Source organism: Cryptomeria japonica, chromosome 1, assembly GCF_030272615.1.
Source record: "Cryptomeria japonica chromosome 1, Sugi_1.0, whole genome shotgun sequence".
NCBI classification, from domain to species: Eukaryota; Viridiplantae; Streptophyta; class Pinopsida; order Cupressales; family Cupressaceae; genus Cryptomeria; species Cryptomeria japonica.
This window is the reverse complement of record NC_081405.1, coordinates 18,557,444-18,570,136: the sequence shown is the minus strand read 5'-3', so window position 1 is coordinate 18,570,136 and position 12,693 is coordinate 18,557,444. Positions and strand designations below refer to the sequence as shown.

At 36.2% G+C, this 12,693-nt stretch overlaps 1 protein-coding gene across 1 annotated transcript in view; it reads left to right on the top strand.

The window, feature by feature from the left end:
- The window catches only part of LOC131874511 (uncharacterized), a 40,350-nt gene extending 28,570 nt beyond the window's left edge, over positions 1-11,780 (top strand). The window contains exons 4-5 of the mRNA XM_059217927.1: positions 10,634-10,689; positions 11,196-11,780. Of these exons, the coding sequence (XP_059073910.1) occupies positions 10,634-10,689; positions 11,196-11,301 (162 nt within the window). The 3' untranslated portion in view covers positions 11,302-11,780. The remainder of the gene's footprint in view (positions 1-10,633; positions 10,690-11,195) is intronic.
- The last annotated feature ends 913 nt before the right edge of the window (positions 11,781-12,693 follow it).

Genomic DNA, 12,693 nt, shown 5'->3' with positions numbered 1-12,693 from the left:
AGCTCTTCCGGATCTGAAGGTTCAGTCAGATCCATATCTTCCACAAACTGTAACAGCTCTAATTCTTCAAGAGCAAGGAGGACACGAACCTTCTATGATGTGAAATTTAGGGCACCTTCAAGTCTATCCTCTACTTTCAGACCTGTAACCATCTTGCAAAACTAAAACAGCAAACTGAAAGTGAAGGGCAACTAATAATCCGATTATTTGAAATGAACCTAAAGCTCTGATACCATGTTGAGACATGGACCAGCTAGGAATTGAACCTAGGACCTTCCATACATTGCTGGAGTGCTCTACCATTGAGCTACTGGCCTGTCTTGGACCAGTCCATCGTCGGTCCGGGTATGGCTTATTTCCAACACCAACACCCCCCCTTAAGCCACACCTCTTGTGTTCTTGGGGCTCCTAGTCTGGACTTGGCTCTGATACCATGTTAAATTTAGGCAATCATATGTTAATATAATTAATTAAATTACAATCAGACTGAGAATAAGCAGAAATAACAATAAAACACACGACACAAGACACAAATACCCTTGGAAAACCTCCCTCTTGGAGGAAAAACCCAACATCAAAGATTCAGATCAGTTGCTTTATTTATAAGTAGATTACATGAACAGTATATATCAGATTACTTATCTAATTGTAGTGCCAATCTAGGGCAGATTCAAACCAAGTATATGCAGCTGTAGTATATCTTTAGAGAGAGTAGAATATTGACATCACTTGGAGAAGGAGATCGCCGAAGTATAGGACACCACTTTGCCCAGCAAGCTGTCCAATGGATTCGCTCAATGATCAGATAGACTTGCAGCAGTATGAAGACTTAGATCGTTTTCTTTCCTTCCAAGTTCGTTGACTAAATTCGCATATGGCTAACGGCTCTTGATGAAGATAATATTTTTTTGTTTGAAGTGTGAAATGAATCTTGTTTATATACAAGATTCATGTTCAAGTTTTCCCCAAGTCAGCTTTAACAAAATTGCCGCTATTTTACATATTTTAAGTTTGCCCTTTGTGACGCCCAATTTGGGGCCTACATAAATTGCAAGTTATACCACGTCTCATTTTGGGCCCAGCCCTATTAGACGTGTAATCGCTTAACCTTATTACAATATGATTAATATTTTAATTGCCACTAGGCATCATTAAAATATAATCCGAACTTAGCTATCCATTTTCAACAATAGATGCCTCTCCATCAAGACTTGAAAAGTTCAAAGTTTACCTGCAGCAACATAACTTGCTGCATTATCTGTCACCACCTGCACCACATTTTCTTCCCCCACCTCTTGTATGACTTCCTCAATAGCCTCACATAAGTATGTGGCATTTTTCACATGTGAGGAAGCATCAATAGACTTCAAGAACATGGTGGATCCTGAAAATAGAGCAAAATAATTATCAATTATCATGTATCAATCAACAAATCAAAATTTAATTTATTCAATGCATTTAGGGAAGTAGAAATTAGAATGATCAATCACCTCCATAGGAAACAAGAAAATTTAGGAGTGTTCTATTCCTCCTATCCGTCCAACCATCTGTCATGATGGTGCAACCCTTTTGGCTCCAAGACTGTCGGTGGTCCTCTAGCTCAACTTTCATATCCTCAACCATTTCTAACAAGCAGGGGCCACTTAACTCAGCATCAATAGGGGCTTAAAATCCCGCATCACAAATGGTTATGGCATCTACCATGCCTTGCCAATAAAGATACCTGTCACAAATAGATTATGATTAGACAAAGTAGAGTTCAACTTCAAACTATAAATTTACTTTTAATCTTAAAGCAATCAAATAAAAAAGAATTACTTGGGTGCAATAAATGGAATGTTGCAAAAGTACCAAAACTTGCAAATTTGTTTTCTTGCATCATCATGAACCTCCTTGTTCCAACCCATGCTCTCAAGCGAGGGTTGTGCCCCAGGAGTACTGCGCGGCACAAAATAACTATCCAACCTAGATTTCCGGACTCTAGGGCCAAAGGTAATGGTGCCACTAGGAGGAGTAGAAGTAGAAACACTAGCACTAGCAGAAGCACTAGGACGAAAGGGAGGCATGGAAGAACCCTCTCCAACATAGCCTGCGGATGTGGATGTGGATGCAGATGCGGATGCGGGTGCATGGGAGCCAATAGCACTTAACTCTTCCAATTGCCTTTTCTTAGTTAACTTTTCTTGTTCATGTGTTTTTAACTGGACATAACAGAAACGTTTTGCCTCAGCAGTTTGTTTTTTTACACACCTCAATATCATGGCCAGGTATGCCGACAATATGGTATTTAAATCTATTGATGCTGCCAAAATTAATTTCTTTACAAAAAAAACATTTTGTTTGATTTTTTTGTCTACCAGGAAACTCTTCAGTATATTTCCAGGCCTCCTCCTTTTTAGGCATTGTGAAAAATGAATGTTTTTAAAACGTGAAGGCTGCTGCAATAAGAAAATTTTATAAATTTATAAACTAATAGAAAAAATCAGCAAACCCTACTTTTTTAAGAAAAAATTGTAAATACATGTTTACAATTTTTTTCTAAAAAAATGTAGGGTTTGCACTTTGCTATTATTCTACTTCTCTCATTGAAGTTAAACTAAAAAAATAAAAACATTCAAGATTTGGAAAGTTAATTGTTAAACTAAAAAAATTTAACAAACAAAATGAAAAAAGTCCATTAACATACCAAAAAAAAACAACAAAATCTACAAATTAAAACATTTACCTCTTTCAAATGAGTTGAGAAGTCTTGCTATGGACTCCTTGATGCTCTCAATGCAAGCCTATGGCCTCCCCAATGTGATTTGTGGTCTCCTTGATGTTCTTCTTCACTGCTGGTTGCAAACCTATGGCCTCTTGTTTTCCTTCTTCTCTCACACTTTTCCTCTCTTCTTCTCACAACTAGCAATTAGAAGACCTTTTAGGGTTAAATGAAAAATAAATACAAAAAAAACATGTCAAAAAACTTATTTTTTTTGTTTTTGCAAGCCAAAACATTTACATGCCGCGACGCGAGTCCTGTAGCTCGGACTCGGTGAGTTTTGTCATAACTCATCTGATTCGCGAGTCAAGCGAGTTATGAGCAAAACTCGTCGAGTCTGAGTCACGAGTTGTCAAAACTCACCGAGCTTGGCTCAACTCGCCAACTTGGCAAACTCACCTGGCTGGCGATGAGTTTTGATACTTTGCCTTCCCTATTAGCAATATGGTTTGGTCCTAGTGTGCACGTATGGTCTGGACCCTTCTTTGTTGTAGGGTCCTCCCTGTCTGTACCACTCCTTCTGCACCATGTGCAGTCCTCTTGCCTTCTTGCCGTACGGTCTATTCTTGCGTATTGCAATGCATATGGCTTCTCTGCCTTTGTGGGTCTTCTTATTAACTTCAATATTCTTACTTTGCTGTGTTTTGGTAGAGTGAAATGACTTGCACGAATTGCTTTAAAAGAAACTTTTATCCAGGGTGAGCTTTTTAATCAGATAGTTTATTAGATTTACAAAAAATAATCTTCTCTTTATAATATTTTCCATCCCTTTACCTTTTTATTTTTGAACACTTTTAATTTTTTCACTTTGTTCTATATTCTTTCTCCATTCCATGTCACTTTTTATTTTCTTTCCTATATATCTCTTTATTTTCGCCAATGCCACAATATTTTCTAATTATAATTTTTTGACCAACAATTTATTTCTTCTCACTTTTCCCAACCTTATTCTTTTCATCTTCAGTTTTTAAGCCTTATTGCTCTGTAATAATTTATTCCATTGAATTTTTTACAAACCTTACGTTTCTTCTCCTTTGTCTTTTGTTTTTTGGTCCCCTTGCGATTTTCATCCTCAGCTTGTCTCTTCATCCCCCTCTTCTTCGTCCTGTATTGATTGTATGAACGAGCTACTCTGTGGACTCGCTCTTGGAGTCTTTGTCTAATACTGATTGTACAGATTGGTTGTTTACTTGGTCAGCAAGGTCTTCGTTAGGGAATGGTAGGTTCTTGGCAACATACGAGGTTTTGTCTCCCTTACGGGACTGTTGTCTCTTCTGACTACGGCTTTGGCTGACTCTTCTACTTTTACTTCTCGTTGGACTCTATGATTCCTTGACGATTCTTTGTAACCGTCGTCGTCATTTACTTTGCTCTTTAAGTTAGAGAGATCTCCTCACTAATCTCTTTCGCTCCTCTCGACTATTTGCAGTATGTCTTCTTTCCATATTTGGCCGTAGGGGCATTAATTGTTGGAGGTACAACGTTTGCTTGTGTCAGGCTCCTCTTCTTCCCTTCGGTGCCTTTCCTCGTGCCGTCGTAGTATCTGTTGCCAAGGTTCCTCTTGGTCCCTTTCCTCTCGAAGGTCGATGAAATTTTGTGCCAACAACCTTGGGAGTCTTTGGAGAAGGTGGTCAATTGCATCGTTCATTGTCATGTTGTTACAGATGACCTCTTGGAGACCTCTCTTTGGAGAGCCTCCCTTTGAACGTACTAATTAACAGATACTTCCCACAGGTATACCAAATGGTGCCTCAATCTGTCCTCAATTGTGTCTTCCTCTTCTTCAATTTCCAATACTTCTTGTTTGAACGGGCAGCCCATTACATTGCTAAATTGCCTGTTGTAATGTCCCCTTCTCATTAGTGCGCAGGCATTCATGGAGTTTGGCCTATTATTTGACCCTCGTAGGCCAAGGAGTTGATGAGAGGGTCCTTTTGGCAGTTACTTGTGGCTTCTCATATCATTTTACATGATTTTTTGGTGAGATAATGTGTTCTCACATATGATGTCACGTATGTTGCTGATTGCACTTTATATTATAAAAATATTTTAATATTTTCTAAAGTACATTTAAATATTATTTAAAGGGAGCAATTAAATATTATTTTATTAAAAAGGGAATCTTCTAGAAGGGAGGTCGATTCATGTGTGAAAAAGAATAAATAGGGGATGAGCCTCATGGTTTGGCATCGATTACTTGACATCTCTATTGTGTGACTAAGCTTGTGGAGCCGAAGATTGCTGTAGTTGATCTATTTGTCTTTGGGAACGAAAACTCCCATTGATAGCATAGCAGAGGTGGTGAAAGACCCACTGAAGGGTTGCAGGTTGGGAAGGATAAATCAGTCCTTTTATTTGGGGTTATTTGGTGGCCAAGGGCCAATTTGTGCTTGGGTTCGAATTGGGGAAAATTGGAAGCTTTTTGGCATCAGGTGTCTTCAACTTTATTGCTATCTAAGAGCTGATTGGTGACTACCGTTTACTGAGTTCTTATCTCAGTTATTTTCAGACTTCACATCAGTTGGGAAGCTGCCACGATTTTGCTCATAGCACCCAATAGGTGCATCGATTTCTCTCCTAGGTTGGATCATTCACCTTGGGAGAAGCCCACAATGCCTTTTGATACTTGAAAGGGGGCGTACAAGCTGGAAATTATTGATTTATTGTCTGCAGCAATCAGAAACAGGGGTGGCAGTTAGTGGTCCACGATTTGGCTTGGAGAGATCTCATTTACATTGGATATGGCTTGCTTCTTCAAACACCAGCACTAGTGATCTATCTACCAGGTTCTTGCTGTCAATTTTGGTCATATATTGCATTGTCAAATACTGTTGTTGGTATGGCTGCCTTAGTTGGTATTTATAATTTCTGAGTATAGGAGTATGTATGTGTGTTGCAAGCTTAGAGATTGATGGTTGTAATAAGTATTGCATTAAATAAAGAAATCAGTTGTGAGCTCTATATATGCTGTAATAAGTTTTGTTTCAAATCTGAGGCTACATGTTATATGTTTGACAAAATGTCAACTAGCTGAATATGATGATTGTATGCATTCTTTTTTAGTGATTTATTTTCAGTTCATTGCATTCAAATATTCAAACAAGCAAAAACCAAAAAACTGCATGAGCATCAATAACACGTAGAGTTATGCAAAGGCTGTCCAGTGTCAATAACACACAAGGTTATTCAGTCTGAAACTTAGAACAGCATGAGCAGATTGAAGGTTGGAAGACAACTGTTCTACAATATTCCTTGCACGTTTTAGTCAGGGATATTACACCTGCTGCCATATTACCTCTTTGTGGCTTAGATCTCTAGGTTTCGTACCGGCAACGACATCAAAATGTTTACTCATATAGGGAACTATTCAATTAATATTTATCTTTATTCTTCCATTTTGGCATTTGGCAGTGATCAATGATGAATTATCATACTATCAAATGCATTTAGATTTACAATTCTGTATATTTCTTTACACACACACGCACACATGTTCGGACGTACCCAAACCCACGTACCCAAGGGCAAAAAATAAAATAAAATTGCCCATACCTGTTCCTGTACTCGTACTGGCAACTTAGATTTTGATCCTTCATGGATGCTTGTCCAATTGATTTGTACTTCCTTTTATATCTCCCATTTGGAGAGAGTCATGCCTCTTCAGTAACACCCCTTTCCCTTGGCAAGAGTTGCAGCCTTTAACAATTCTCAGTCAGCCTTAAAGAAATTGTCATTTGAATATTGCTTATAACTTCCCCTAACCTAGACGGCCACCTAGAACTGCTGATATTCATTTTCTCTTGGCTGGGTCGGCCTCTTAGAATAAACTGCTAATAATTATTTTTTCCCTGGGCTTAGTCGGCCCTCTTCCATGATAACTATTATTTTTATTTCTAATACTAGGCAGCCTTATCAGGTTTAGTTGTTATTTAAGGCTGCGATTTGTCTTGTGAGGTAGTGTTATCAGCGAGAGGGGCATAACATAGACAAATGCTCAATGACCTGCTCAAAAGCTTTGAATCCAACACCAAACCAGGATCACTTCCAGCAAATATTATATAAATTTTCTTAAAATCTCCCTTTGATGGAAAGAAAGGCTACGCTCAGCAATACTGATATTAACATTTAATCCCCTTTGACCTTTCCAGTCCATGACGAGTCTATATCTCACATTTCCAAAGAAGTTTACCCATAAAACACTTCATCCTTGCCATTGCTCAGTCAAGGGTTATTTGAAGCTACCGAACTAAGGTAAATTTCACTACCCAGAAAATATTAAGGCTTTCACGTTATCAAATCAAGTGATCAGCCTACAGTTTTTTAAATCACTCTACCAAGATAATTCCCCCGCCACATTAGCTCGTATGAAACATTAAATTAATATGCTGGCAAGAATGACTAAGCTCTGATACCACTGTAATATGCACCCTCTGATTTTTTTGAATCTTGTTTGCTAATGATGATGAAAGAAATGCAAAATAATGCAGAAGTGTGCCCCTCTTTTTTTTGTATATTATGCTAATAAACAGATGTATAAGCTATAACATTTATAGACTGATATGATGCCCTGTGTGGCTATCTCAATAGGTATAATAGGCTTTTAGTCTTACTGTGACAGGTACATGCTGTCCTGAACATCAGACAGTTTGATATATGTATGTTTACACTCTCTTTAATATATAAGAGAAAAATCTTTTTGCTAGTTTATAAGTGGTAATTTGTAATGGACTGGTTACTTGCTGTTTGGATTAGTTTTCAGACTTCATTCATGTTTCTTCATTTCAAAGACATTTGCAAGATACAATGCATAGAATATTGAGAAAGCAATGTGCATAGAGCTACTGAAGATATCATTGTTTGATCCTATTCACATTACATAATACATAAAATGAATTGATTTCGGTCATGACAAACCTTTAGATGCAGTTTCATTAAAATGAACTGAAAGAGCAGACTCTAAAGACTATTTGATCATTCCAATTTCTTAAAACACACTCTAAACACCCTGCTACAGCAACCTGAGCGTTGAGAACACTAAAGGCGATTCAGATAAAATATTTCCAAGCACTTCTCTTAACCTCCAATCTGCCTGACCTCTTCCAGATTTGTTTTGGGAACTTAAATGCCTCAAATGAAGATGATTTTGCAGTCAATAAAGGGCAGATATATCTTTGTAAGTTGGGGACATTACAATCTTTCAGCCCTCCCACATGCTAGCCCAGCAGGTGTACAACCCTGTACTTGGGTGACTTGGCCTAGAAAATTCAAATGCTAATCAAAACCCACATATGATATATGAATCTTCATTGCCCAGTAGAGAGAAAGCCTCAGCAACAATACCCAGAAGAAAATATGAGATATCCCAAGAGTTATGAGCAAAAACGTGGGTTTTAGGGTAGTTGAAAGTGTACGGCCTAAACTGAAAGGAATACCCAAAACTTGCAAATTCAAACAGCACTCCAAAAATCAACTAAATACACCAAAACTTTGAAAGGCAAACTCGGAATTCTTTATAAATCTTCATTTTCTCCAAACCATGTTAGAAGGCTGTATATTTGTCATTGATGTCAAGAGATTCTGAAACCCTAAGATTGATACTGAAAATTAATATTGGTTGGATATTACAGACCTATCTCCAATCTTAGTATCACATTATGTTGTGGTTGCAGATTCTGCTCTGAAACTGTTTGTTTTGACCTTGAATCTGACAGAAATAACAAACAGGAAACCGTGTTAATTTGTCAACAAACAAAACATTGTATTCTACACTCACTGTGATTTCAGATTAACTGTGGAATCGGATTTGACATTACCATCATGTCTTCTGTATTACTGATCCTCACAAAAGTTTCACAAACTAAGTGTGCTTGACAAATATATTAAGCATTAATAGCCACTGGGTTCGGTTGACAAAGTGGTTGGTCTAACTGTCTCATCGAATATATTAAGCATTGGCAAAGCAGTTATATCTGTGGGTTTGAAGGTTATGAATAGATGTGACTTATTTTGTTTTTAATGACAATGTTTGTGTCATCAATGAGAGGGTATATTGTCTTGTTTAAGGTTTGTTGGAAGAAGTTATAAACTAATTATAACTGCCAACCTAATCAGTTATAACTGGCTGCAACTGTTAACTATTGGTAACAGTTATCAAGGTCTATTTATATGCATATGGTTCGTGGTAATGGGAGGAATGTTGAAGAATACGAATGCTGAGAACATGTTGAAGATAAATAATCAAACTGCAGAGAATTATGATTTAGAGTTTCAAAATTTTGAACAAGAATTTATGATAAAATTCTGAGAATTAAGTGAAGTGAATATGTTGATGAATTCTTGAGGAAATTCTGAACGAGTGCAAGGTGCTGAAAGTGTTCAAATGTTAGAGGAAGATTGAGGTATACGGTACTTATACAGTTTATTGATTGATTCAGATTGTAAACAGGATTAGCAGCCATACATGTCATGTTTTGTTTGATGAGATTGTATAAAGTTTATATGAATAGAACTTCCTTAAAGTTGCAGACAGAATACAAAAGTTTTCTTGCAGATTAATAATCTTGTGGAGTATAAAAACTGGTTTACATGTGTGAAGAATTCATGATGTTTATTTCATAACAACCTGATCATATGTATGTAATGCTGTAAAGTTCAGATTTGAGATCAGTGACTATTTTATTTGTAATATCGTTGTGGTTGATCCCCAAGGATGCTGAGTTGGTGCTCAGTCTGTCAAGTTGTAAATTTGTAGGAGTTGGTGCTCTCAGATAAAGGATTTGGTGTTTCCTTAGGGTTGGTGCCTTAAAACTTTGTAAACATCCTCTTACTCTGTGAGGCTGGATTAGGACAGTAGATCCTAGCAGCACTTCTCACTGTGGTTTTTCCCATTCTGGATTTTCAACGTATTTACTGTGCATTGATCTCACTGTGTAGTTGCTTTCTTTCAGATTTCAGTTTGAAGCTTGTTAAAGTGCAAACAAAAGTTTAATTTGGTTTAGGATCTATCTTCAATGGGAAAGGTTCCTTTTAAGATGTTCTAGGATTCAAGAGATTACCGAGTGAAGGAATAAACGATATTTTGACATGTATACCATATATGTTGAAGAGCTGTCATATGTAAGATGATATTGTGCCAGGGATGTACTTTGATTTGCACAATGTTTTATTAAAAGTTAAAAGTTAATAAAGCATTGCTATCCTCTCTGCTCAATTTTTTTATTGTGGTTTACATTTGTTTGTTTGTCCTTTTCTGTCAGATAATACAAAACACCAAGGCCATTATTGCAAGTTGGTGAGAAAATGGATATTTTTTAGTACATGCAATTTATATTATCCTTAAGATGAAAAGATTTAACTATTTTCTTTTTCTAGTGACAATAAATCTGTATCGAGGCTGGTTATACCAAAATATAGCTCTTTAAATAGAACATATAACCTGTCCAAAAATTGAATAAATTATTCAATTTGCTTTGTATCTAAGTGCTTAGGTTAAAAAGAGCTATTAAAATGAGAACAACAATGTAAAAATGAACAAATAATCAAGGAAATAGCATCATTCGACCACACAATTATAACATGATGCTCATAAGAAATCAAATATTGAATGTAATTTTGGATGCCTTCTTGTCCTTACTATTAATTAAATATTTTTGTTGTCCTTATATTGTGTGTTAATTGCATTGCATGGAGCTTTTATTATTATGGTTTTAAGTTTATAACTCATTTTGTTTGTTAAATATAACTTACAACCATGTCTAGAGTCATTTAATTTTTTTTGCTTAAGCCATCCTCTTTATCTATGATTGTATGCATGCTCTTTTTTCAAGGTAGGATATTTCTGAACCCTTTATCTTTTTTTTTTTGTGTTTGCAGTTACAGCCTGACAAAGTGAAGAGGGATATGGTTTTGAGTGGTCCCCAACTTTTAGTGTAAGTTGTTCGCTCTTTTATCAATTTTATAAAGCGGTTCCATGCATCTTATATTTGTGCTGGGGATGACCAATGCTTAACAACTGGTTTTGTTTTCAAGACTGCAACTGTTGATTTTGAATATATGAAGGATGCACAAAGAAAGATTGAATTTGTAGTACTACAATACTATGCCGTGATTTAATCTTGCCATAGCCTACATCTATTGTTTTAAGCATCGACATGGACTAGTTCTTATTCCCTTAATATTGCTTCCATTTAGCTCAACTAGAAGCTTTGGGTAACATATGATATTACTGGCAGAAATAATATTTTAATGATAGCACATGAAACTGATGGCAGCTCCATTTATTTAACATCATTGCATCTTTTCAACTGGCAGTCTTAAGCATTCTTCACCTAATTTTTTCACCGCTAAGTTGTTTCTTAGGTTCTCTATATTTCTGATTGGATTAGTTTGGAAAAAAACTCTTTAACACCCCTCTTTGCCCTTGTCGTTAATGCAGTAATTTTTCAGCAGTGGAGGTTAGATTCCTGCGTGCTTCATTCAGTGCATTTATGGATGTCCTAGTGCTTGCTACCAGAACCATTGAACAATTTGGTTCTAGTTAGATTATCAACTACTCTATAGTTATTTGTTATTTATATGAAAGGCATACAGTGGCTGGATTTGAAGCTCTTTAGCCTATTTTCAGCTTCTCTCAAGAGCCATATTGTGTGAGACATGCCGATAAAGGGAAACTGTAGAGGCATAAGATCTTTTTGATTGATACTTTACATAAAATATGCTTTCTTGGTCCTTGTTAGAGACATTGGGCACTTTCATCAAGAAGTATTATTTATAATGTATTTGAACTTTAAGTCAGCATCCGGACTCATTTCACACAAAGATAAAAAGATGGTATCTAATGTCTAATTTCACTATCCATCCACTTGATGCAGGTCACTCTGATATATGAACCAGGAACATGGCCAAGGAAAGGAGCCTTTCCTTGTGTACATTAAGCACATTCTCAATTTTTTTGTATAATATTTTCATAACTTAACTTTTCTAATTGAAATATATGATATCTGAATGGATGGTTTTGATATGCTTCCAAACATAACATAAGAGCTTTATTTAGTGAGTTCACAAATCTAATTTATAAGAATTTAAACCATTACATCATCTATACAATATGGGAATAAGTGCACAGATTATTCGGCAGCAGAAATAGAGAGAAACAAGCTATACATGCAAATCCAGTGAAGTTATATCCTCATGTTTTCCAGTTTTAGGTTATCTTGATAATGGGATTGATGTTGTTGAGTTATTAGTTTCTCAGAGTTAGTGTAGTCTTGATTAATGTAAGTCTTATCCCTAATTTTAGGATTGAGAAGAAAAATTAACTTCAGAAATCCAGACAGATTAATATCCATTTGCATTAACTTCAGAAATCAGACAGATTAATATCCATTTGCAGATGCAGAAGTAGTTAATTGGTGGCGAATGAGCTCCATATTACGCAAGTAATTGGTAAAAAATTGAATGTATATTAACAATGAGCAAACGCTCAATAAATAGGATTACAAAGAATTACAAGAAGACAAGTTTCTAAAAAGAAACTGCCAATAAGATCGAGCAAGATTTTATTAAGATATTTACACACTAAGTTTACAATATTGAGCATTAATAATAAAATAATAAAGTATTATTCTAATACCCTCCCTTAATGCGCAATCTATGAACTACACCAATAGACCCCTTGAATTTTACAAACTTATCTGGACTGAGGGGTTTGGCGAAAATATCTGCTGACTGTTCTGAGGTAGGAACATATAGCAACTGAATGGGATCCGTCTTCAACCAACTACCGAATGTAGTGACAATGAAGTTCTATATGTTTGGTTCTCTCACGGAAGACTGGATTTTTGGCAAGTTTGAGAACAACCCGATTGTCCGAAAACAAGGGAGTTGGACTTGCTTGAGACATTTGCATATCTCCAAGCATCCGGTGAAGCCTT